The sequence below is a fragment of the Anabrus simplex genome, chromosome 11 (genome assembly GCF_040414725.1).
Source record: "Anabrus simplex isolate iqAnaSimp1 chromosome 11, ASM4041472v1, whole genome shotgun sequence".
Classification (NCBI taxonomy): domain Eukaryota; kingdom Metazoa; phylum Arthropoda; class Insecta; order Orthoptera; family Tettigoniidae; genus Anabrus; species Anabrus simplex.
In genome coordinates this window covers 85,573,040-85,595,949 of record NC_090275.1, presented here as the reverse complement: position 1 = coordinate 85,595,949, position 22,910 = coordinate 85,573,040, and the positions used below count along the sequence as shown (strand labels likewise).

Sequence of the window (22,910 nt, the reverse complement as noted above, 5' to 3'; positions counted from 1 at the left end):
CTTGGCTACTGCTGAAATATCTGTGTTTTGGTTCTTGGTGTGACGGATATGTTCTTTTAGGCGGGTGGAGATCAGACGTTTTGTCTCACCTACATAACAAGCTCCGCAGCTACATTCAATGTGATACACTCCAGGGGCCTGTAATTCTATTGTGTCTTTTACTGGTGGTAGATAACGGGCTAGCTTACGGTGAGGTTTATAGATAGTTTTTATGTTGTATTTGTCCAGTATCTTGCCGATCCTGTCTGTAGTGTTTTTAATGTATGGCAGTATCGCTGTTTTCTGGCGGGTCAGTTCTTCTTTCCCGTTGTTTTCTCCTGCGGACACAATAGAATTACAGGCCCCTGGAGTGTATCACATTGAATGTAGCTGCGGAGCTTGTTATGTAGGTGAGACAAAACGTCTGATCTCCACCCGCCTAAAAGAACATATCCGTCACACCAAGAACCAAAACACAGATATTTCAGCAGTAGCCAAGCACTCCTACGAAACTAGGCACGGAATATCATTTGACAAGACCAAGATCCTAGCAGCTATCCCTTGGAATCTGGAAAGAAAAATCCGCGAGGCTATCGAAATCAAGAAACATCCGAATAACATAAATTTCGAAGAAGGATACAAAATCAGTAATTCTTGGATGCCCATCATTCATAGCTTAAGACATACAGACCACAACATAAACACACGGGCCGCAACCCCATTACATAACAGCGCGGGCAAGCCCCCACTACCTGGCTGTGACATAAACTTTCCAGAAGCCTCGCGAGACAGCCAGGGCTTACGCCAGCCAGATAGGCTAGGATATAAAAGGCCAAGATCAAGGCCACTCTAGTAGTGTAACTCTGCCTGGGAGACTGATTACCTCGGATCGAGTAGGGGTATTTCATGTGATATAAATGTTGATTCCCCTAGGGAATCTGAAATATTTGTTCCGAATGAGTAAATTTATAATACCAATATAAATGGTCCGTTATTGGACATTATAAATTTTCCAGCTAACTCATTTCCGTATGCCAGCGTTTCGCCCTCGTGTGCTAGGCTGGGCTCATCAGTTGGTACCTAGCACACCTACCAAGACGCTGGCTAGTGCATACCGTGGAGGCCACTGCGTAGGCTAATTGTAGCCACCGGCAGTGCCAATGCACTATGAGACACTTCGTCTCATTATCAAAAATTGATGCCTGCTTAGCCATCAGATGATATAAATGTTGATTCCCCTAGGGAATCTGAAATATTTGTTCCGAATGAGTAAATTTATAATACCAATATAAATGGTCCGTTATTGGACATTATAAATTTTCCAGCTAACTCATTTCCGTATGCCAGCGTTTCGCCCTCGTGTGCTAGGCTGGGCTCATCAGTTGGTACCTAGCACACCTACCAAGACGCTGGCTAGTGCATACCGTGGAGGCCACTGCGTAGGCTAATTGTAGCCACCGGCAGTGCCAATGCACTATGAGACACTTCGTCTCATTATCAAAAATTGATGCCTGCTTAGCCATCAGATGATATAAATGTTGATTCCCCTAGGGAATCTGAAATATTTGTTCCGAATGAGTAAATTTATAATACCAATATAAATGGTCCGTTATTGGACATTATAAATTTTCCAGCTAACTCATTTCCGTATGCCAGCGTTTCGCCCTCGTGTGCTAGGCTGGGCTCATCAGTTGGTACCTAGCACACCTACCAAGACGCTGGCTAGTGCATACCGTGGAGGCCACTGCGTAGGCTAATTGTAGCCACCGGCAGTGCCAATGCACTATGAGACACTTCGTCTCATTATCAAAAATTGATGCCTGCTTAGCCATCAGATGATATAAATGTTGATTCCCCTAGGGAATCTGAAATATTTGTTCCGAATGAGTAAATTTATAATACCAATATAAATGGTCCGTTATTGGACATTATAAATTTTCCAGCTAACTCATTTCCGTATGCCAGCGTTTCGCCCTCGTGTGCTAGGCTGGGCTCATCAGTTGGTACCTAGCACACCTACCAAGACGCTGGCTAGTGCATACCGTGGAGGCCACTGCGTAGGCTAATTGTAGCCACCGGCAGTGCCAATGCACTATGAGACACTTCGTCTCATTATCAAAAATTGATGCCTGCTTAGCCATCAGATGATATAAATGTTGATTCCCCTAGGGAATCTGAAATATTTGTTCCGAATGAGTAAATTTATAATACCAATATAAATGGTCCGTTATTGGACATTATAAATTTTCCAGCTAACTCATTTCCGTATGCCAGCGTTTCGCCCTCGTGTGCTAGGCTGGGCTCATCAGTTGGTACCTTGCATAGTGCATTGGCACTGCCGGTGGCTACAATTAGCCTACGCAGTGGCCTCCACGGTATGCACTAGCCAGCGTCTTGGTAGGTGTGCTAGGTACCAAGTGATGAGCCCAGCCTAGCACACGAGGGCGAAACGCTGGCATACGGAAATGAGTTAGCTGGAAAATTTATAATGTCCAATAACGGACCATTTATATTGGTATTATAAATTTACTCATTCGGAACAAATATTTCAGATTCCCTAGGGGAATCAACATTTATATCATCTGATGGCTAAGCAGGCATCAATTTTTGATAATGAGACGAAGTGTCTCATAGTGCATTGGCACTGCCGGTGGCTACAATTAGCCTACGCAGTGGCCTCCACGGTATGCACTAGCCAGCGTCTTGGTAGGTGTGCTAGGTACCAACTGATGAGCCCAGCCTAGCACACGAGGGCGAAACGCTGGCATACGGAAATGAGTTAGCTGGAAAATTTATAATGTCCAATAACGGACCATTTATATTGGTATTATAAATTTACTCATTCGGAACAAATATTTCATATTCCCTAGGGGAATCAACATTTATATCATCTGATGGCTAAGCAGGCATCAATTTTTGATAATGAGACGAAGTGTCTCATAGTGCATTGGCACTGCCGGTGGCTACAATTAGCCTACGCAGTGGCCTCCACGGTATGCACTAGCCAGCGTCTTGGTAGGTGTGCTAGGTACCAACTGATGAGCCCAGCCTAGCACACGAGGGCGAAACGCTGGCATACGGAAATGAGTTAGCTGGAAAATTTATAATGTCCAATAACGGACCATTTATATTGGTATTATAAATTTACTCATTCGGAACAAATATTTCAGATTCCCTAGGGGAATCAACATTTATATCATCTGATGGCTAAGCAGGCATCAATTTTTGATAATGAGACGAAGTGTCTCATAGTGCATTGGCACTGCCGGTGGCTACAATTAGCCTACGCAGTGGCCTCCACGGTATGCACTAGCCAGCGTCTTGGTAGGTGTGCTAGGTACCAACTGATGAGCCCAGCCTAGCACACGAGGGCGAAACGCTGGCATACGGAAATGAGTTAGCTGGAAAATTTTATAATGTCCAATAACGGACCATTTATATTGGTATTATAAATTTACTCATTCGGAACAAATATTTCAGATTCCCTAGGGGAATCAACATTTATATCATCTGATGGCTAAGCAGGCATCAATTTTTGATAATGAGACGAAGTGTCTCATAGTGCATTGGCACTGCCGGTGGCTACAATTAGCCTACGCAGTGGCCTCCACGGTATGCACTAACCAGCGTCTTGGTAGGTGTGCTAGGTACCAACTGATGAGCCCAGCCTAGCACACGAGGGCGAAACGCTGGCATACGGAAATGAGTTAGCTGGAAAATTTATAATGTCCAATAACGGACCATTTATATTGGTATTAGGGGTATTTCAGTCGCCTTGACAATGAATACTGCAATGTATTCGAAACGTCGGCAAACGGTACGTGATATGCGTACAAGTACAACACGGTTCAACCCGGAAAATAAATTAAATAATTCACTTGGTGTGGTAGTTATGCTTGATAGGGTTCTGTTTGAGGCTGTACCAATGGGTGGGAGCGGTTGGTTTTGTAAGGGAGGGGAGAAGTTGGAGAAGAAATACCTGTTGAACAGTTCATTGCGATCGGCGCCGTCTGCTGTTGCATCGTTGTGGTTCACGCTGACAGGAATCCGCTCCGTCCTTCTTCGTGTGTTGATGAGACTCCAGTAGCGCTTGGGATTGCTGCGGACATTTTCAGTGACAGTGTCTACGTGTGTTTTGTAGTCTCTTCTGACCATAAACCTCGCGTGGCGGCGGATTTTAACAAAAGTATTGTGAGTGTGTGGGTTAGGGAAGTCTTTCCACAGGCGCCAAGCTCTCTTTTTATTAAACAGTATCAGTCTGGTCTCATGTGATATCCAGTGTTGATGTTTGCTGGTAGTAGCCCGTTGTGCAGGTACGAAGTCTTTAATTGCAGCTTGCAGCCAGTCGTACAGCAGGTCAAGAGCCGATTCGATGTCAGCTATTTCGAGCAGACTCCAGGGAAGGCATTCCAGGGCACGACACATTGCAGGCCAGTCGGCACGTCGCCAGATGTAGGTAGGGCGGTAGGATGTCCTGCTGTGAGGCTTTGAGGAGGGGTGGGGAAGAAGGAATGTAGCATCGAGAGACTGGTGGTCGCACAGGAAAAGGTTTCTGCCTGGGGTTATTGTTTTAAGTTCTAATGAGGAGAGTATGAAGTCCAGGGTGTTGGGTCCACGGGTTGGGTACATATTAAACTGTTTCAGTCCGAGGCCATTAATAAAACTGTCTATAAAGTATGTGTCACAGTTGTTAGCTGACAGTCCTGTAGTTGGAGAAGACCACTTTATAGACAGGTTAAAGTCGCCCATTAAAATTACTTCACCATGAGGGAGAGCTGCAATGACTGAGTCCAGGCACTGTTCAAGGTCACAGAATGGGCTGTTTGGTGGTCTGTAGTAACATCCCACAAGTACAGGGCGTCGAGGAAAGAGTAGCTCCACCCACACTAACTCACAGTTCCGTTCGAGATCTGTCCTCCGTTTACACGGTAACGCACTGTTCACTGCTAACATCACTCCACCACCTAGAGTAGCCCGATCACGACGGAATATGCTGTAATTAGCACTGAGTGGTAGTTCACTGTCACTAGCCCACGAGAGCCATGTTTCAGTAAGTCCGATCACGTCAACTTCTCTTAAGTCTGGCAGGGATAGTTCACAATCAGACAGCTTATTGTTTAGGCTTTGCACATTCTGACAATAGATATTTATGTCTGTTTTCATTTCACAAGTGGTGGGACCGGGGTTTAAGTGAACATCTCCAGCCAGTAGTAGGAGGCAAAGCAAGCCCCTAATCGCTGAGCGACCAGGCCTAGGCTTGTTCGGCTCAGAGCTAGTAGGGAGGCGCCTATAAGTCTGGAAAATGGCGCATCCAGTCAGAGAGAACGCCGGAATGTAGTAGTTTCTCTCTGCTAGTAGCCATGCAAAAGGAGAACTCACTTTTTCACTTGCACACACCGATTCCTTAACTCGAATAGGCCCGTGCAGAGAACCGTAAAGCGCAACAACTCTGATTAATACCACACAAACAACACAAACTGCAGCAGCACTAAGCCTGCGCGTGTCTACTCTAGCCGCCATCATGTGTTATAAGCAGAATTCCTTGACCATGCGCAATTGCAGAATATTGTGTTTCACATTTTCCATTTTTTCCCCCCTGTATTTTAGGCAAACCAGTTAAAAGAAAACTATTCACAAGTGATGAGATAGTTAATGGAAATGGCAGCAAAGTGTCGGAATTGTCATTTAGTGACACTGAAGGTCAATCTCTCGAGATTTCTTCCGGCAGCAGCAGTGAACGCAAGGGCGGCACAAGTGATCATACAGACGACAGTGCACGTGCACCCAGCACTGGCTGGACTGATGTGAGTAATTTTGATCTGACCATTCAACTTGGATTCCAATATATAATATTTAGTGGGGGGATTATATTACCATCATATTTTGATCGAGATACTGATCCATTGGAGTATTTTTATCTTTTCTTTGATGATGAGATTTTTGAGATAATTACAAAGGAAACTTAGAATAAACATGAGGAATTTTGGTTTATGATGTAAAATTCACTGATGAAAAGAGTAATACTCACCACAGCTAAGTTGAAGATTCCTCCAACAGGGGCCAGTTTATTAGCCTCATTTATCAATTGCTTGACACCATCATAAGTAGATATGTCTTGTTTGGAGATAACAATGTTGACTCCATACTTCTTCCAGAGGCAGACACGAGAACTTTGATATCCATTTACAATGCCCTTTCGTGAGGTTAGCACAAGGTTTTTTGCTCCTCGACATACCAGCCAGTCTGCTAGCTCCAGTCCAAATCCACCCAAACCTCCTGAAAGACACAAATTTAATATGTCATTGTACCAATTCCAATGAAAGCTTTTAGTGATACCTGTTACTTTAGCAGGTAACGATCCACTCACATTCACTGTGATACCACATTACAAAATTGTCATGAAAATTCCATCAAAAATTTCCTTTTACAATATATTGTTTACTCTTTGCTTTCTCATTCAGTAATTCAGAAGAAATGTGCAGTAATCAATCAGTAATATAACCTAGTAGGTACCTAGCAGGAGGTAGCGAAAAGTTACCGGTACTTTAGCCGATGCTCCCATGCAGGTGGACTAGGGAGATGGTTGCTTCATTCCCAAGTGGTGGGGATAAAGTGTGCAGTCAGACAGCACAGGAAACATGGCTAGCGGTAAGATATGCAATTAATGTTTAGCTTACGAATGGAGTTCTCGTTGAGTGCAAGTTATAAGTGTTGCATTCCTACACTTGTTGAATGATATTTGTGTTAGCTAAACTTCCACAAGAAGAAATCATGTGGCAGAACTATTTGCAAATCTCTACATCTTTTCCATGTTAAATGCTTGTTTTCTTTATTTGTGAGGAATTTTAAAACAGAAACTGTATAAGAACAGTCCACATATCCTGAAAAATAAAATCAGGTGTATGATACGCAAAATTTTAGAGGTGGAAATACGAGCGTTCAGGATTTTTTTTACATTGATGCAACATTTGTATCAAGAACGATGGACATCATTTTCAACAGCTGCTTTGATGAATAGTAAATTCTACATTCATTCTCAACTTCATTTATTATTAATTCTTAACTAATAATTAAGGCCTACAATTATGAAACTGCATAACTGTCCATTCTGTTCTAGCTTACCAGTGAGTCTAGAAATGGATTGCGGGCAATCTGTTACCCCAATTTCCCCTGGATAATGAAGTAACTTTTTGCTTCCTCTCTGGTAGAACTGGAACTTTAATGTGGGAAGTATATATTAGAATTCATCAATCCCAATTATTTTACATCCGTTTCCCCTTAGCCTTCAACGAGCTTACACTGGATAGACAGTGAAACTGCAGTTGGAGGAAAAGGGATTCACAAGAGATGATGTCCAAGAATGTATGATGGTAGGAAGAAGTGGTGAATGCTTGTATACCATACACAGGAAACTGGAGCTGAAAATGATGATGATGATGATGATGATGATGATGATGATGATGATAAAGACAATGATGATAGGACATATAAGTTTATTTATAAGAGTTAAAGGGAGGTAAACTCAGGGAAACAGGGTGGACTAGGTAGCGAAAATGACAGTGTAGGAAGCATGAAGTCAAGTAAGGATGACATAAAATTGTTAATGGGTCTGAAACATGTACCAACTGTGTGATTTTTCTTAAATTTCTCTTATAACACACTTGTATTGCCTAAGGTGGACCAATTACCATATTTACTCGTGTATTAGACCCCCCCCCTTTCCCCCCCATATTTACAGCCAAAAAATGTAAGGGGGGTCCAATATGCAATAACCTCAAATTCTGTGCAGTGAACACAGGATTTCTGGACTATTAAGAGCTATAAATTGTACATGTAAACATTCTACACTATTATTTAATGAACCTTTGAATGCATTCTGAGTTTTACTAGCTATTTTTGTTGGAAGGCAGTATTTCTAAATTTAAAAAGACAATAAATGGTGAACACATGATTTTTAGACCTACATATAAAGTAAATATAGTCAGTTTTAGTTACTTTTATATCACATCATTCGTTTCATCTCATTTAACTCCTCTGATGAGGTTGACACAAGGAAGGGCATCCGGTCGTAAAAACTTGCTACGAAGATTCGTCTCACTTTATACTCAACCCCGAATGGAAAAGGGATAATGGTATCATATTATGCAATATGAATACAAAAGAACTTAATGGCCAGTCATTTGTCTCTGTCAGTTGAGCAGTAGGCCTACCACACAGTGAACTTGATCACTGCTTTCATTTGAATTATCTTTGTCTTGTGCCATGAAGAGTGTTAGACCAAGCACACATCTCTGTTTCAATCCATGAGTGATGGGAAGTGGATCAGAGATAATATTTTAATGAGTGATTTGCCTGGACATGTCATCATGAAGAGCCTTGACCAGATCTACAAAATGCTGTGGACAGCCAAAGTGTTTCAGTACTGTCCACATAGCTGGTCTTGGGACTGAGTCAAAAGCCTTTTCCAGGTCATCGAACACTAGGTACAAAGAAGTCTGCTGCTCTCTGCATTTTTCCTGGATTTCCCTTGCACAGAAGATCATATCTGTTGTACCTCTGGATGTTTGAAAACCGCACTGCAGCCCAGGTAGGATCCTCTCGGATATAATCTGCACGCGATCAAACAAAATTCTAGCAAGAATTTTACCTGCTACAGATAGCAATGATATACCCTCGTAGTTGCCACAAACACTACAATAATCTGTTTTACAAAGAGTAATGATAGTGGCATTTTTAAGGTCACCAGGTATTTCGCAGGATTTCCATACTAAGAGGATAAGTGTATGAAGTCTGCTCTTTTGAGGTAGGTCTCCACTTTGAATCAATTCCAGATGAATGTTACCTGGGCCAGGAGCCTTGCCAGGTTCCAGTTTACTGAGTGCAGTACTGAATTCCTTGAATATTAGTGGGAGAGCCATCCATTGTTGTTGAGGATGTAGAGGCATATCACTGAGAAAGTCTTCAACTGCATTTGAACCCCGATTGAAAAGAATAGAGAAATATTCTCTGCAATGCTCTAAGATTTCTCGACTATCAGTAACAGTGGTAGCATTATCAGCAGCTTTGAGTATTCTGGAGGAGGAACAAGTTGGGCCATATAACACTTTTATTCCTGCATAGAAGTTATGCAGCTCTCAGGCATCAGACATACTTTGCAGTTCAGCTTTCTGCAGCCATCAGTTGTTCTTTATCTCTCTTATTTGCCCCCGACATTTACGCCTGAGTTTGAGAAAGTGCGCTTTCTTTGCATCTGAAGTTGGATGAGAGCTATTACAATGTTATTATTATTAAGGATAAGTAAGCACAATGTACATTACATAAAACTACTTACATAATTAATTGTGTTATTGATGACAACCTCTTAGAACACACAAGAGTGTGATATTTATCACATGTCTTTTTACATAATTTACAAATGCACTCTGGTGTGGGCACATGGAGCACCTCTGTTTCACAAATCCTATGGTGAAAACCGTGCGCCGCAAAATGGGCCACTGTTTGTCTTAGTTCATAGGCAGTGCCTTTCCATTCTGTTTACGTCATGGCCGTTGTGGAGTAGATATCAATTTGGATCTCCTTCTTTTTCGCTAGTAGTTCTTGTAGTAACACATTGTACTGTCTTGTGGATGGTAGTTGGTGATCCAGTTGAAGTTCTTCGATAAAGAAAGGTTCTCCTGCTAGTTCATGTGTCAAACTCGAAGGGATTGAACCATATCGTTATATGCTTCAGGTATATAATTTTAATATTCCATAACACTGTGGGCTTATTTCATAACTTAGCATTGTGTGGGAGTCAGAAGACGGTTGGATACTGGACCGCGCTAATGCAAGAGACCAGCCGGTACCTAGCTTGTATCAACGATCATTTGAAATTTGAACGAAGACACTGGGGAGAGCCGGTGCATCGCTCTTTGTTCCGCAAGTTTCAAACTCAGCTAATCACAAGCTTGTAGGAGGAGTATGAGGTGCCTGAGAGCCACCGAACAATGATATCAGGACAACCAACTTTGTAAACTGCAGGACTGAACCAGTAAGATAATATGAGAGAAATCCGTTATCGCGCCAATATTCCACAGTTCTGATATGTCCAGAATGACAGACATGATTTTACTAATGCCTGTATGTGTAAATGTTGTTTACTTAAAGTTGATATAAAGATTTCACACTCTCAACAGCTTGCTGTTTAAACTTAAGCTGCACTTGAACCGACACCCTATTCACTAAAGGGGACTCCCCGGATTCAAATGGAAGTGAGTGAGTCTTGATAAGAACAAGGAGAGGGGAGAGCTTATGCATTCCTGTGCTGTACATCGTTGTTACTTGTTCTCTCACTGACACTGTGTTTTGCTAATGATGCTTTGTTCTGATGATTTCTGAACTAAGCCAGTTGCTATATTAGCAAAAGTATTATTTGTGATTGTGATTTTTCTGCACAATGCCTATGCTGTGTAAATTATTCCGATTCGGGTGTAATATCAGTTTAACTGAATTATGATAGTAACTTCTACCTGTGACGATTATTCAGGTGAGACCAAGGTGCGAGTTGGTGCGTAAGATATCGAACTCTTTAAAAGACGGTATGAACGGTATTAATTACTAACAGATAAAATCCTGCAGACTAATTAATTTCAGTGAATACCTGTCGACCGCAATGGTTCGTGTTTCGTGGTCACGTGATGTCCATATGTGTAATGATATATTGCTATGACAAGAACTGACTGTGCCCGCACCTTGTGTCACTTAATTTAATGGTGCGCAAATCGGACTAAAATTCATGCACAGGCTGTAGCAAACTGACGGCCAAGCATTAAGGGCGGAATCTTTGTACACGTGTACTACTAGCGGTAAAGAGGAAATACCTAACACCATCTGTATTTCAGGAGTTCCACATACCCAGGACAATAGAGACATCACCGAGGGTCGACAGAGTGACTACTAGCATCCTGGAGATTGTCGTGGTCATGGCCTAAGTCGCTTAGATTATTGCGGCCATGTGAGTGCCACGAATCCTGAGAATACCAATATAAATGGTCTGTTATTGGACATTATTTATTTTCCAGCTAACTCATTCCTGGTTGCCAGCATTTCGCCCCCACGTGCTAAATTGGGCTCATCAGTTGGTACAGAGCACATCCACCAAGACGCATGGTTAGTGCATACCGAGGAGGCCACTGCGTAGGCTACTTGGAATCACAAGCAGTGCCAATGCACTATGAGAGACTTTGTCTCATTACCAGAAACTTATGCCTGCTTGGCCATCAGATTATATAGAAGTTGATTCCCATAGGGAACCCCTATCACGCGGGACAAATAATTCTCATAGCGCATTGGCACTGCGGGTGGCTCCAAGTAGCCTACGCAGTGGCCTCCACGGTATGCACTAACCATGCTCCTTGGTGGGTGTGCTATGTACCAACTGATGAGCCCAACTTAGCACATGGGAGCGAAACGCTGGCAACCAGGAATGAGTTAGCTGGAAAATGTATAATGTCCAATAACAGACCATTTATATTGGTATTATAAATTTACTCACTCAGGACAAATATTTCAGGTTCCCTATGGGAATCAACTTCTATATCACGAATGTTGAGGTCGACACAAGCTAAGTTCTTCATGTCCAAATATTAAGCATGCCTGTGATAGTAGTTTCACGCTAGTAAAGATCATTTGTATATAGCAGATTTAATGTTTAATGTCAGCCAGCTGGCACTGAATTGTGTTTATTTCTCGTAAACTACAGTAAATGTTGTCCAGAGCTGTTTGCATGTTCGAGTTTATCTTCTTATTATTTTAAGTTAGTTAGATGGGAATAAGGGAATGTTAGATTAGATATAGGAGTGTGTATATTTCTTTTTCAGTGTATTCCTTTTGTGTGTGATTATGTTTTATAGGCTGCACGCCATTACAATTCGTATAGGATTATATGATTACAACAGTAGTGCACATTTTATTATTTTTTGTAATGCATGGGTTTTTCAGGTGAAATTATGAAGCAGAGCCCAAGGAAACTCTTGACGGTGTCTAGTTAGAGTCTTTTTATTATGCAATGAAGGCAAGCTATACGGGAAGAACGAACTAAGGAATCTGATGTATAGGAAGCCAAATGAGCACAAATTTATAAGGTGATCAATCAATCAATATCAATCAATCAATCAATGCTGATCTGCATTTAGGGCAGTCGCCCAAGTGGCAGATTCCTTATCTGTTGTTTTCCTAGCCTTTTCCTAAATGATTTCAAAGAATTTGGAAATTTATTGAACATCTCCCTTGGTAAGTTATTCCAATCCCTAACTCCCCTTCCTATAAATGAATATTTGCCCCAGTTTGTCCTCTTGAATTCCAACATTATCTTCATATTATGATCTTTCCTACTTTTATAAACGTCACTCAAACTTATTCGTCTACTAATGTCATTCTACGCCTTCTCTCCATTGACAGCTCGGAACATACCCCTTACAAGTAACTATTCTAATACTTGAGACATACCACTTAGTCGAGCAGCTCTCCTTCTTTCTCTCAATTCTACCCAGCCCAAACTTTGCAACATTTTTGTAACGCTACTCTTTTGTCGGAAATCACCCAGAACAAAACGAGCTGCTTTTCTTTGTGGATTTTTCCAGTTCTTGAATCAGGTAATCCTGGTGAGGGTCCCATACACTGGAACCATACTCTGGTTGGGGTCCTACCAGAGACTTATATGCCCTCTCCTTTACATCCTTACTACAACCCCTAAACACCCTCATAACCATGTGCAGACATCTGTACCCTTTATTTACAATCTCATTTATGTGATTATCCCAATGAAGATCTTTCCTTATATTAACACCTAGATACTTACAATGATCCTCAAAAGGAACTTTCACCCCATCAACGCAGTAATTAAAACTGAGAGGACTTTTCCTATTTGTGAAACTCACCACCTGACTTTTAACCCTGTTTATCAACATACCATTGCCTGCTGTCCATCTCACAACATTTTCGAGAACACGTTGCAGTTGCTCACAATCTATTAACTTATTTATTACTCTATAGAGAATAACATCATCTGCAAAAAGCCTTACCTCTGATTCCACTCCTTTACTCATATCATTTATATATATAAGAAAACATAAAGGTCCGATAATACTGCCTTGAGGAATTCCCCTCTTAATTATTACAGGGTCTGATAAAGCTTCACCTACTCCAATTCTCTGAGATCTATTTTCTAGAAATATAGCAACCCATTCAGTCACTCTTTTGTCTAGTCCAATTGCACTCATTTTTGCCAGGAGTATCCCATGATCCACCCTATCAAATGCTTTAGACAAGTCAATCGCGATACAGTCCATTTGACCTCTTGAATCCAAGATATCTGCTATATGTTGCTGGAATCCTACAAGTTGAGCTACAAGTTGGTTTCGAACCCTAGGGCTGGTTAGAAGAAGGCTTGAGGAGCCTGGATAGATATAAATAATTAAAGGGCAGCAAGACTGCGTTATTTAGAGGAGGCTAGATGTGCCCATATTTATGACTAGAGGGAAGATACAAACCCGCGTACTGCCAAGTGAATGGCCTGAATTGGTCTTAGAGTTATGTATGATGCTGCGTATATTCATATGAAAGAGGCTGAAGGCCTAATCAACGTGAAACTGTATGTTATTGAGAATTGAGACCGCGGGTTATTTTATGAATTAGCAGTAGTTTGACTGCAAAGTTTGAGAAAGGAAACAGGTCTCCAGAAGTGAAAGTCCCGCATGGTAACGTTAGCCCCCTTGAGTGTAGTGAATGAACCAGCCAACTCCGTGTTATTGTGAAGGTCGCCTACAGAGTTGAGTTCGCTCGGTCCGTATCCCTACATTCCATTGTCCACTAGGGAGACGTTTAAGTAGGTCACAGCTGTTCTGAGGACAAGGAGAGTGATGTCAGAGACACGCCTCCGCGTGTTATTTGGAGAGACAACCCTGCGCCTATATTTTATTGATGTGATTCCAATAAACCATGATAAGAAGAAGTGTATACATTTTTGTGTTTTATTTACATGTTCCCATACAAGTCATCTCATTTGCATGCATTTTTCTGTCAGCCATTTTCTGGATTTTCTTTGCTATTTTTTATGTTCGATTTATGTGGCTGGTATTTGTATTTTATTTATATCTTTGTTTGCATGTGTCAACGTTATCTGCGTTGTGCAACTTCGCTCTTAATTAGCTCAAAAGCTAATGATTGGTTGGTGGCTTCTGTGCCATTCAATTTGTGTACCGACAGCCTTACTTTCGAGTCTGTGCTAGATATAAGTTAGAGAAGCAATGTTCTAGACTTGATTATGACTTTATTTCTCTTATTAATGTTGTATATATGTAAATATTAGATCAACTACTAGTGTGATTAACTTACTACTGGGGGTATTTGAAGACATTTTAACGTGCAGTTCCCAATGAGATTAGGACATGAGAATGAAGTTTGCGTTGATCGGAATTTGTAATGTATTCATCCCAAGTAACTCTAACATCATGTGTTTTATTTAATTCAGGCCGTGACCCACTTTGTAATATATCTTGCCTCAATGTAAATGTAATCCATAATGTGCACAGTGCATATTTATTTGTTTTTGATGGCCAGTTGGCTTTATGTGTGTTTCTTTTTGTGATTTTGTTGTGTATGTAATGTGAATAATATTAATGCCTATAGTTAATAAATCTATTTTCCCCCCATTTCTTTCTCTTATTCACGTAGTTATTGTCCCCTTCAAATTTGGCATATAAGAAGTATTTGTAATATCTACGAGTGTAAGATTATCATTTTATTAGCACGGGCGGAAATTTCCCAACTCCGTGTTACAGAGAGCAGTGCTCTGGCACGAAACCGGATTTTCCAAGCGAGAGGGTGAGCTATGGATTTTTTGTGTCAGGCTGCCAGCTGTCCTCACGTGACCCACTGGGAGAAGCCAAGGTCGTCCGATCGATAACGAGCAAGGCCACGTCACACCTGACAGTACTCTAATGAAATGTAACAGCCTATCAAGTGCAAGTCACTGACCAATCACAGACTACTACGGCGACACACCCTCATCTTAAGATGATTAAATACCAGTGTTTCCAGAAGAAACGGTTCTCTTGATTTTAACTCTTTCTTGGATGATTGTCTTGGGAATTCTACGCTGACATTCATGTCGCAGACACTCTTGGGTTCGATCACTCGGCAGAACAGATTCATTGTCCATCCTAGATCTACGAGTTTAGCAGATTTTACGGGCAAAGTTACGTATAATTCAACAATATAATTCATCGTGTGTGTGTGTGTGTACAGGGCACATCTTAAAACTTATTCGTCAGTTTCAGCTCCTACTACTTGTGAAGAAAGAAGAGGAACTACTGTGTGCTGATCGAGATAATTCAAGATGCCACCACATCAGGAAGAGGAAGCCTACTACTATTCCATGTTAATTATCGCAGCTACAATGGTGTACTAAAATGTAAGGCAATCTCCGACATGGAGGAGATGACGACCGGTGGTGGATGACCTACCACATGTTCTGGGTCATCGGCAGAAATCCAGTCTCATCAATCATTTAAGTACAAATTTATAATATTTATCTATTCATCTTTGTAGAGATAATGCTTCCTTATTCATTTGATGTAATTTTCTTCTAGTCTTGCTGTAGTTTGATATTTTCTTTCTTCTTTCCTTGGTGTAAGGTAGTTGTTAATTGGGTGTGAATGATTATTGGTTCCTATTAGATAGCTAGTGATGTGTGAGTGTCTTCTACATTTATTCTAGCTGTCCCATTCAATAGTATAGGAGTGATTTAAAATCATTGTCCTCGTCGATAATAATAATTTAATTCTGAAATAATTTATAATTTATTTTTGTTGGAAGCCATGTGGGGCAGATTGTCGGCACATTTATCATGTCGAATTTTTCCTATACATTATTATTTTTCTCTATGTGGATTTCAGGTATGTTAGTGTCATCCAGTAATTTATCGAACCTTAGCTTACGCGGATTTGTGATCTCGCACATTTAATAATAATAATAATAATAATAATAATAATAATAATAATAATAATAATAATAATAATAATAATAATAATAAAATTCCATCACGTGTTAAATAAGAAATTAAGGGTCATGAGTGTAAATATAGTTTATTCTTGTGTGTGAAATATTAATATGTGCTCTAGTAGGATAAATGTGAGCCTGGAAAACGGCCGAATCTTGACGGATTATTTATTGCATTTATGGACTTGGGAATGGATCAGTTATTATGTGTTGGACTTGTGAATCCATTTATTGAGTCTCATGTGAAGAATGTGTGTTGTTGAACATAATTTCTTCAGGTAGAGCACGTGTTAGTCGATAGCCACTGATTTTAAGTAATAATAATGTTGTGACTCATGAACCATAAATGGGTACGTTTATATTTGACCTGCGTTATGTGCGTTTCTGTAACGATAATTTTCTATGATGATATCTATCGCTGATATTCTCACGAGCATCGTTGTTGAATCTATCTTCTTTATTTAAGTGACAATCCTGACATCATCACACTCCTAGTTGATGCAAATGGTATTCTTTTACCCAATACCGTCATAAAAAATTTTCTAAGACTTAGATTAAAATTAAAATGTAATACTCATGGACTAGAAATCATTGTAAACATTGTAAACTGTTACCGTGTACCCCACTGTGAATGCTGTGTGTGTGAACAGTTCTTTTTTTTTTTGCTAGTTGCTTTACATCGCACTGACACAGACAGTTCTTATGGCGACGATGGGACAGGGAAGGGCTAGGAGTGGGAAGGAAGCGGCTGTGGCCTTAATTAAGGTACAGTCCCAGCATTTGCCTGGTGTGAAAATGGGGAAACCACTGAAAACCATCTTCAGGGCTGCCGACAGTGGGGTTCGAACCTACTATCTCCCGAATACTGGATACTGGCCGCACTTAAGTGACTGCAGCTATCGAGCTCGGTGAATAGTTATTATTTCTGTGCATTGTGATATTTCTTGTGATTACAATTTGACTCGATCACGTGTTCGTTGCATGAGTACTGATTGAAAATATCGTTGTTTGTGTTGCTCCCATTTCTTGAGAAGTTAACCTTTAGTGGATTTTATTCCGAAATTAGATAGAGTAGGGTTTAATGTCTTAGATAAAAATGAATAAGCAAGTGTTATGTCAGTCGACAGGAGTCGCAAACAATTTATTGTAAAGCCAATAATACTAGAAATTTTCAATGTGTGTAATACTGAAGAAGGATATTGCATTAGTTTAAGTAATTATTATGGAGATTTTTGAAGTGATAATTATGGAAAATTTTTCATTTTGTAAAATTAAATCTGAGGAAGATATGTTAAAAATTATTTCAACAGAATTTTTTTTTTTTCTTTTCTTTCCATTTTCAATCTACTTTGAGTAACGTTAATTTAACACGTTAAACAGGAAGGGATAAATTTAATCGATGATGATAAATGAATCAAAAAATATTTATTAAAAAATTAATTTGTAAATAATCATGTTAATATTAGAGAGAGGTCTTCTCATAAAAATCCGTTTATTATTTATTATGTCAGATGTAGGCTAATCCTCATCTGTGTATTTCCAGAAATTATGTTACCAGAATTATGGGAAGAATATTTGCGTTGTACCGAACAAACTGGCAGAGAAGATGTTTAAATTCCAAGATTTTGTCCGATTTAAATTGTTGTTGAAGAGTGGTGATTTGTAATAAATGTTAAAACCTAATATTTGATAGTGTTGATTTTATTGTTGCTAGTCCTTATTTCTATTCCTGCCCTAAAAAGTTTTGCAAAGCCAGAAAATGAACGGTCTACGACTGAGACTCTCGTTCTCCGACTGAGTAGCCAGGTAAGAAGGGTGCACCGGGCGAGTTGGCCGTGCGCGTACAGGCGCGCGGCTGTGAACTTGCATCCGGGAGATAGTAGGTTCGAATCCCACTATCGGCAGCCCTGAAGATGGTTTTCCGTGGTTTCCATTTTCACACCAGGCAAATGCTGGGGCTGTACCTTAATTAAGGCCACGGTCGCTTCCTTCCAACTCCTAGGCCATTCCTATCCCATCGTCGCCATAAGACCTATCTGTGTCGCGACGTAAAGCCCCTAGCAAAAAACAAAAAAAAAAGAAAAGAAGGGTGCATTATGTACCCCTGATCCTGTCTATATACCAATGGTAATCACCTCGTTTGGAGGTTAGATTTGTTTGCTTTGCCCAGTTTATTTACGAACAGTTACCATGCGCTCTTCCGACTGAGTCCGGCATATTTTTGAAGACTGGAACAGTACAGGGTGTATTTTGATAGGCGAAGCAGTTTCTTTAAAAATATAGCTTTCACTTTCTCTAAGTCTTTCAGATTACTTTTGCTTAAATTATCCCATATTATACCCAAACCATACATTGCAATAGGTGTAAATTTTGCTTTAAAGAGGTTTTGTTTTTGTTTTTGTTTTTTTGCTATTGGCTTTACGTCGCACTGACACAAATAGGTCTTATGGCGAGGATGGGACAGGAAAGGGCTAGGAATGGGAAGCGGCCGTGGCCTTAATTAAGGTACAGCTCCAGCACTTGCCTAGTGTGAAAATGGGAAACCACAGAAAACCATCTTCAGGGCTGCCGACAGTGGGGTTCAAACCCACTATCTCTCGAATACTGGATACTGGCCGCACTTAAGCGACTGCAGCTATCGAGCTCGGTGCTTTAAAGAGTCTCAGTGCCGTTTGCAGAGACATGTCCCTGAGATGACTAATGTCATTCATTGATCTGACAGCACATATTACCTTATCTTTCACGTGACGTGTAAATATTTTCCCTTGTGTCTGAAGAGTAATTCCTAGGTATTTGAAGTGACAGGTTTGAATCCATGGCTCATCTCTGACATAATGTCATCCTTGGCTGTTCTTCCACCCTTTATATGGATCACTGCCATTGTTTTCTTAAGGTTTACTTCAAGATCGTTGTTTTGGGCCCATATCGCTAATTCATTCAAGTTTTCCTGAAGATCCTCTTTTGATTTTGAGATCAAGACCATATCATCAGCATATATGACGACTTTTACTTTCTGAGGATGTAAGACATGTACTACATCTGCAGTAGCGACGTTAAATAGAAGAGGGCTTAGAGGGTCACCTTGGAGTACTCCGTTTGGTATTATAAATTTATTCATTTGTAACAAATATTTCAGGTTCCCTATGGGAATCAACATCTTTATCATCCGTTTGTTTGATCAATAGGGTCAGATCTGGTTAAACTGTTATCTATTTCTAGCTGGTTGTTGTGTAGAATAACCTTAATCAATCTTATGATGTAGTGGCGTTCCAGACCAATCATTGTATGAGTTTCCTCACCAGTATGGTAATTGACAGCTTGCAATGTCGAATTCTGCTTGCGGAAGCCGAATTGTTGTTCCGGAATTTTCCCGTCAACCAGATGTGTCAGTCTTGTAGTAAGTGTATCTTCATGCACAATTTTTTTCATGGAACCAGAATGTTTATCGTAGAGAGAGGTTCGGAACAATAGGAAGGGGAGTATTCATACTGGTGAAAGAAGAATCTGTATGCTATGAAAATGTTCAGGAAGAGAAACATGAAATTCTAGGTGTAAGACTTATCTCTAAAGATAATTGACATTTTTCGGGTGTACAGACCTAGCAAGGCTAGCACTGGCACTACTGCTGGTCAATGGGCCCTAATGATCAGGAAGATAATGAAGATAACTATCGAAATGAGGAGGAGGTGAAGAAATTACCACTTGAAGATTGAGAGAAAAGGGAACCATAAAAGAGGGCAGGAGTTTTGAAGCCTCGACCTCAACCTCAAATGCTCCAGTATCGCTGAATTGAAAGGAAACTAAATGTGATTGTCTTCATTGTCCTGAGCCCCTAAAACTTATCAACAATAACATTATACTGAGTATTTTTTTTAGCTGAGGTGTGCTTTATCTTATCTCCTCCCACTCATCTCCAGCAGATGATATTACTGCTGCACTTATACAAAAACTAACTTATAAATGATTGGAAAGACAGCTAGTCTGAACAACATAGGAAAAGCAGCTGCTTGGAACAGTATTTAGTTTTGTCTCACCTGCAACAATGTAGCTCAGTTTTTCATTGCAGTAATATCGTGGCCGTGCCTTCATGATTTTGAGAGTTGGAATAGCAAGTTTGTCGTCTTCTTCATCCCTTATTTTGATCAGTACTTTGCCCATGTGTTTTCCAGCTGCCATGAATCTGCAGAGATGAAGCATACACTAATGGTATTTATTTATGGAAATGAATAACATAACATAACATAACATAACATAACATAACATAACATAACATAACATAACATAACATAACATAACATAACATAACAGAAAATAGAGGAAACAGGATGGAAATCAATGAAAGAGGAAGGTGTGCAAATGAATTCTTTAAGAGTGTGGGAGGACTGATATAGAAAGTGGATGTGCCACAGAGATGTAAACGAATTATCTACAAGACTTATTTTGTGCCAATTTTGACATATGGATCAGAAACGTGGGTGATGAAGGAGAGGGATAAAATTAGAATACAAGCAGTGGAAATGAAGTTTCAGGGGTGTCAAGTAAGTTTAACAAGAATGGACATAGTAAGAAATGAGAGAGTTTGGGAAATGTGGTACCCCTAAAGGAAAAGATAGAAAAATAAAGGCTGCAGTGGTATGGATTTGCTAAGAGAATGGGAGAAGAGAAGATACAAAGAAAATGTTAGAAATGGAGCTGAAGGGAAGGAGACCTAGAGGAAGACTGAGGGACAGATAGCTGAAAGGTGCTGAAAGGTGTAAAGAAGAGCATCGAGGCAAGAGGAAGGAACTGGACGACAGTGAGAGGAGAGAAGTGGTGGATGGACAAAAAAAAAAAAGTGAGGCTTATGTTCCAAGCAGACCCAGCCTGTGGTTGGAATTTGCTCCTGATAATGATGAACATAATAACACAAGTAGCAAATATTTAAGATTAACTTAAATATTATATTTAAGTGGTCCGCTTATTCAATACATACACATAACAACACAAGACAAATTTTCAGCCATTACATGTCCACCTGTTACAAGGGATGGATGTGTGGAATGAAGCCAGTTAGTATGAAGATCTTCAATATCTCAATGCACTGGGAGGTCTTAATTATGCAAAGTTTTTTATACTCCCAATTGCATTTCTCCATCATAGCTTTGGTGGAGCTATATGACTCAGAATAGGGAGAAGGTGGATTGGGGTTGATTTTATGGTGCCTGTAATAATGCACATTGACTCATTTAACTGCATACGAGTATTGTTAAGCCAAGCAGGAGAGCAGTACTCAGCAGTGGAGTACACAAGACCTAATGATGAGGATTGCAGTGTGGTTGCAGAGAAACCCCACGAGGTACCACATACTTGTACAAGATATTGTTCCTGGTAAGAAGTTTGGCAGCTAATTCAAAAAAATGCTCCTTAAATGACAAAGTCCTATCCAAGATTACACCAAGACATTTTGGGTATCTGCTGTGATTTAGATGTCTGTTTTCAAAGTAAACATTGAGTTCACTGTTTGTAAGTCTGTTATTCTGATAGTAAACTGACACTCAAATATTAGATGCAATGGGCCAGAGACTCCACTTGCCAAAATTTTCTCCCATGATAGCTAAAGCATTTATAAAAAATAAACTGTTTGCTCTGAGTTAAAAACCAGACAACATCCCTTCCCTCTTCTGTTTTACCCCACTTGAATAAATCAACATTATAGCATTTAAAATCCAAAATGTAGGTAGCATCTTAGATGTGGGGCTTCCATGTTCTGTTAAATTACTATTCACTTTATTCTTTTCGGCTTGAACCATGGTGGTGTTTTTGTAATTTATTTATTGTCTATGGTTCATGTTTGTGGATTACTGTAGTCACGTCCTAGTTCATGAACCATGGGCAACGGTTGAGTGGCCTAGTAAGTGGTCCTGAGAGTCGGGATACCAGTTGCTAGGAATGGGAGTGGGCATCTCGGACATATTCTGAGTCGTGGCCTCCTTGTGCTCAGGCGGCTAGGACTATACAATTCATCGGTGGTCCATAACCTGCTAGAGGAGAGATCCTCACTTGGACTATGTGCAAGTAGGGTAGCATCTTGCTTCATAAATTTACCGAGCTCAGAACACTTTAAGCAAGCCTCGGACCTATGGGAGTATCGGAGTCCCACTCCCATTTCACAGGCGAGGGACTCCTTGGAAACAACTTGGCGAACGAAATGGAATTCGATGGGGAGCTATCAAAATTAATGGGGCTTATGGAAGAAAAAAAGTAGAACTGGCTGAGTCAGCAAAGAGGATGCATTTGGATGTGCTAGGAGTAAGTGATACTCGGGTAAGGGGAGATAACGAGGAAGAGATAGGAGATTATAAAGTGTACTTGACTGGTGTTAGAAAGGGAAGGGCAGAGTCTGGGGTAGGGCTCTTTATCAGGAATACCATTGCACGCAACATAGTTTCTGTTACGCATGTAAATGAGCGAATGATGTGGGTAGATTTGTCAGTTGCAGGAATTAGGACTAGAATTGTCTCCGTGTATTCACCATGTGAGGGTGCAGATAAGGATGAAGTGGACAAGTTTTATGAAGCATTGAGTGACATCGTGGTCAGGGTCAACAGCAAGGATAGAATAGTGCTAATGGGCGATTTCAATGCGAGAGCTGGGAATAGAACTGAAGGATACGAAAGGGTGATTGGTAAATGCGGGGACGATATGGAAGCTAATGGGAATGGGAAGCGTTTGCTGGACTTCTGTGCTAGCATGGGTTTAGCTGTTACGAATACATTCTTCAAGCATAAGGCTATTCACCGCTACACATGGGAGGCTAGGGGTACCAGATCCATAATAGACTGTATCTTAACAGACTTCGAATTCAGGAAATTTGTTAGGAATGTACGAGTTTTCGAGGGATTTTTCGATGATAC

The 22,910-nt window shown here is 40.5% G+C and overlaps 1 protein-coding gene across 1 annotated transcript in view; it reads right to left on the bottom strand.

Annotated features, from left to right (window-relative positions):
* LOC136883438 (fatty acid synthase) overlaps nt 1-22,910 on the bottom strand; it is a 560,183-nt gene that overhangs the window by 117,447 nt on the left and 419,826 nt on the right. The window contains exons 28-29 of the mRNA XM_067155718.2: nt 20,052-20,197; nt 6,008-6,255 (exon numbers count right to left, since the gene is read on the bottom strand). Of these exons, the coding sequence (XP_067011819.2) occupies nt 6,008-6,255; nt 20,052-20,197 (394 nt within the window). The remainder of the gene's footprint in view (nt 1-6,007; nt 6,256-20,051; nt 20,198-22,910) is intronic.